This window comes from Rhincodon typus, chromosome 44 (assembly GCF_021869965.1).
Source record: "Rhincodon typus isolate 14 chromosome 44, sRhiTyp1.1, whole genome shotgun sequence".
NCBI classification, from domain to species: domain Eukaryota; kingdom Metazoa; phylum Chordata; class Chondrichthyes; order Orectolobiformes; family Rhincodontidae; genus Rhincodon; species Rhincodon typus.
In genome coordinates, this window is record NC_063375.1 from 929,454 (window position 1) to 933,607 (window position 4,154).

The window sequence follows — 4,154 nt, forward strand, 5'->3', positions numbered from 1 at the left end:
GGCTGTGATAGGGTGAACTCAATGACAGTGGGCCCTCAGAATTGTGATCTGCCTGTGATTCTTCCCCAGCCTCAGTGTGCGGTGACCGATCCCAAAGCTGAGCTGTACCCAATATCACGGCAGTACACAGCACATCCCCCGTGCCCTCTGCGAGGGCGAACTGTTACTGTACCATCCGGTGCTCCATCGCAAACCACCAAATCTGCAGCGTGCCCCTCAAAGTGTTTGATAATCTCCTGAGCAGTTGACACCTACAAAATAGGAAGAGAAAGTGTTCAGTTTGTTCATGGCCCAGGACACACACACAGTTCGAAATTGGCTGCACACCACCCGAGGGTCGTGTCGGATGTACCAGGAACAGCAGGAGGCCACTCGGCCCTGCCTCCCCATTCGACTGGAACGTGTCTGATCTGATTGTGGTCTCGACTCCACTCACCTTCCTCTCTACTCCCAAAGCGCTCCACTCCCTCCTCAATCAGAAATCTCCTTTAACTCGGCCCTGAATATATTCACTGTCCCACACCCCCCCCCCCCCCCCAATGTTCTTCAAGCTCAAAGTGCTGCATCCCACCACCCCGACCCCGAGGTTACCTTGGTGATGTCTCCCTGGATCTGGATAACCCCAGGGAGCGGCGCCATAGCCTGGAGATCCACGGCGACGATCTTGACATCCGAACTGTTGGGATCTTCCTTCCTGGAATGTCAGGAGCAAAGGTCACCAGGGGGAGGGGGAGGGGGAGGAGGAGGGAGGTGTTTAATTTGTCAAGCTGGTCACGGTTAGTTGGGAAGGATTTTCATAAAGTTGCTTCACAGAGCCACCTTGTGGCCATCATGCGTAACTGTACCATGACGGTTTACATATAAAAATAACATGGTGCCTCACACAGCCATCTTCTAGCCATCACACTTAACTGCACTGTGACTGTTTACATACAAAAATTAACATGGTGCCTCACAGACCCACCTTGTGGCCATCACGCATTACTGCACCGTGACTGTTTACCTATAAAATTAACATGGTGCCTCACGGACACATCTTGTGGCCATCACGCGTAACTGGACTGTGACGGTTTACATATAAAAATAACATGGTGTCTCACAGAGCCACCTTGTGGCCATCACACGTAACTGCACCGTGACTGTTTACATATGAAAATAACACGGTACCTCAGAGCCACGTTGTAGCCATCACGCGCAACTGTGCCACGACAGTCGATAACGTTAAAGGAAAAGTTATTCACCCAAGGCCAATGTCAACATCTGCATTGAGACGATATGCAGAAGGTGGCTGATGGAATCCATTGTGCAGAAGTGCAAAATTAGCCAAACGGGTGGAAAAAGAACAGAAAGTGAAACCCTTTTTGAAATGGGGGCAGTGGAAAACGCCGTGTGGGGAGATCTGGGTGTCAATGGAAGATTGTCAAGCAGGAACATCGACCAATTAGAAAGGCAAATGGCAACGTTAGTTCTTAATGTCCGAGAAGAAGCAATCACAGAGTGGTCAAAAGAGGCCATTCGGCCTGTAGTTACTAACCGGTAGTCTTGCTACAACCTTTACAGGACCACGGTAATACCATACCTGGAGCAACATGTACAATCTTCGGGGGTTTTGGGGGGTGGGGGGGGCGTGAAGGGCTGACAAGGAGAGAGAGAGAGACAGCAAAGCTAAGATCGCAATGGGAAAAATGTAAGTGGGGCAGTTTCCACAATATCCTGAACAAAGGGGGCAGGGGATGGGGCTCGAATCGGGAAGAGGACCCCGTTGTCCAAAACTGACCTGAGCTTCCGGCTGAGGACCTGACTCCAGCTGCCAGGGGCGGCGCACAGATCGACTGCCCTGCATACCCCTGGTGAAAGAAGCACTCAGGTTAGAGACTCCAAAGTACCTCATCATGACTGAACCATCCGCCGCTCCTCAGATACTGAAGCGGCCTGTGTCCAAATGCAACAAGATCAGGACAATATCCAGGCCTGGGCTGACAAGTGGTAAGTAACATTCGCACCACACAAATGCCAGGCAATGACCATCTCCCACAAGAGAGAATCTAACCATCGCCCCCTTGATGTTCAATGGCATTACCATCACTGAATTCCACCTCCCTCTCCACTATCAACATCCTGGGGGTTACTCATTGAACAGAAACTGAGCTGGGACCCAGCCCCATATCAATACAGCGGCTACAAGAGCAGGTCAGAGGCTGGGAATCCTGCAGCGAGTAACTCCTCCTGAATCTACCCCCCACAGCCTGTTCCACCATCAACAAGGCACAAGTCAGGAGGGTGATGGAACACTCCCCATTTGCCCTGGACGGGGGCAGCTCCGACAAACACTCAAGAAGCTCAACACCGTCCAGGACAAAGCACCACCCCACCCCCGCTCGATCGAGATGCTAACCCCCACCTTCAACACTCCCTCTGTCCACCACTGATGCACTGCGGCAGCTGGGATCATTAGGAATGCTCGGCTGAGCTCCAACAGCGACACAGAGGGGCAACAGTGTGTACCGGCCACAAGATGCACTGCAGCAACTTGCCGAGGCTCCTCCGACTGACAGCACCTTCCGAACCTGCCACCACTCGCCCCCACCAGAAGGACAAGGGGCAGCAGATGCTGGGGGAAACACCACCCCCCTGCAAAGCCCCCAGACTCACCATCCTGACCAGGAACAATGTGGGCCATTCCTTCACTGTCACCGGGTCCAAATCCCAGAAACTCCCCTCCTCAACGCTCCGCTCTGACAGCAGCGGTTCAAGAAGGCCTTTTCTGAAGGGGCAATTAGGGGGTGGGGGGGCAGGGGAGAAGTGGTGGCCCACATGCTGCGGACAAGAAAGCTAACACTGTCAGCTGGAAACACAACAAGGCACCCCTCTGACAGGTCGGATCTCACTTTGTTCAGACCAAAACAGCACACGGTGCTCCAGATGGGCTCTCACAAACACCCTGTGCAACTGTGACCAAACAACCTAACTTTCGTACCCCATTCCCCTGGCAATACGCACCCCCCCCCCTCCAATCCCACGGCCCATCCTAACGACCTGCTGAGGCTGTGCAGCAACTTTTTTTTACGATTTGTGCCCCGGAAGGTTTTGTTGGAATCAAATCCGCCTGTTTCTCGCTCGCGGATTGAGCGGAATGTTCTGCTATTTCTCCAGCATAAAACATCCGCGCTTCCATTCTCAGCCCCCTCCACTGAAGCCCTGGCTCCGATATGGAGTCACAGACTGTGGCACGAAGCTACGTGGGGTATAAAACGGGAACCATTACCTTGGAAAAGGTTGTACTCTTCGTCCAGCTGTAGAAGCTTAAAAGCGCTCCTTGCTCTCCAGCCTTCCTCTTTGGCCAAACGATAGTAAATGTCCCGTTTATCCTTTGATGACCGTCCCATCTTTACCCCAAACCTGAAAAACACAAAGTACCCTTACCCTGAGACAATGCCCCCCTGGTCCCAGACTCTCCCACAGAGAGAAAACAACTTCTCCACATCTAGCCTACAAGCCTACCCTTAAGAACTTTGCCTGTTTCAATCAGGTCGCCTCTCATTCTCCTAAACTCCAACAAGTACAGGCCCAACCTACTCAACCTCAAACTCAATCTATTCAGGCACAAGTCAGGGTACTGCCCCCTTGCCCTGGATGGGTGCAGCTCCAACAACACTCAGGAAGCTCGACACTGTCCAGGACAAAGCAGCCCCCGCTTGGTTGGCATTACACTGCATGGAAACAGACCCTTCGGTCCAACCAGTCCAGGCTGAACGTGATCCCAAACTAAACTAATCCCACCTGCTTGTTCCTGGCCTATATCCATTTTTGGCAGCATGGTGGCTCAGTGATTAGCGCTGCAGCCTCACGGTGCCAGGGACCCAGGTTTGATGCCACCCTCGGGCAACTGTCTGTGTGGAGTTTGCACATTCTCCCCATCTGTGTGGGTTTCTCCCAGGTGCTCTTATATCCTCCCACAGTCCAAATCTGTGCAGGTTAAGGTGGATTGGCCGTGCTAAATTACCCATAGTGCCCAGGGATGTGCAGGTTACGGTGGATTGGCTGTGCTAAATTACCCATAGTGCCCAGGGATGTGCAGGTTAGGGTGGATTGGCTGTGCTAAATTGTCCCGTAGTGCCCAGGGATGTGCAGGTTAGGGTGGATTGGCCGTGCTA

The 4,154-nt window shown here is 52.7% G+C and overlaps 1 protein-coding gene across 1 annotated transcript in view; it reads right to left on the minus strand.

Moving 5' to 3' along the window:
- Window positions 1–4,154, minus strand: part of ftsj1 (FtsJ RNA 2'-O-methyltransferase 1) — a 39,882-nt gene that overhangs the window by 3,115 nt on the left and 32,613 nt on the right. Inside the window, 4 exon segments of the mRNA XM_048619834.1 lie at window positions 173–251; window positions 592–694; window positions 1,778–1,847; window positions 3,266–3,399. Of these exon segments, the coding sequence (XP_048475791.1) occupies window positions 173–251; window positions 592–694; window positions 1,778–1,847; window positions 3,266–3,386 (373 nt within the window). The 5' untranslated portion in view covers window positions 3,387–3,399.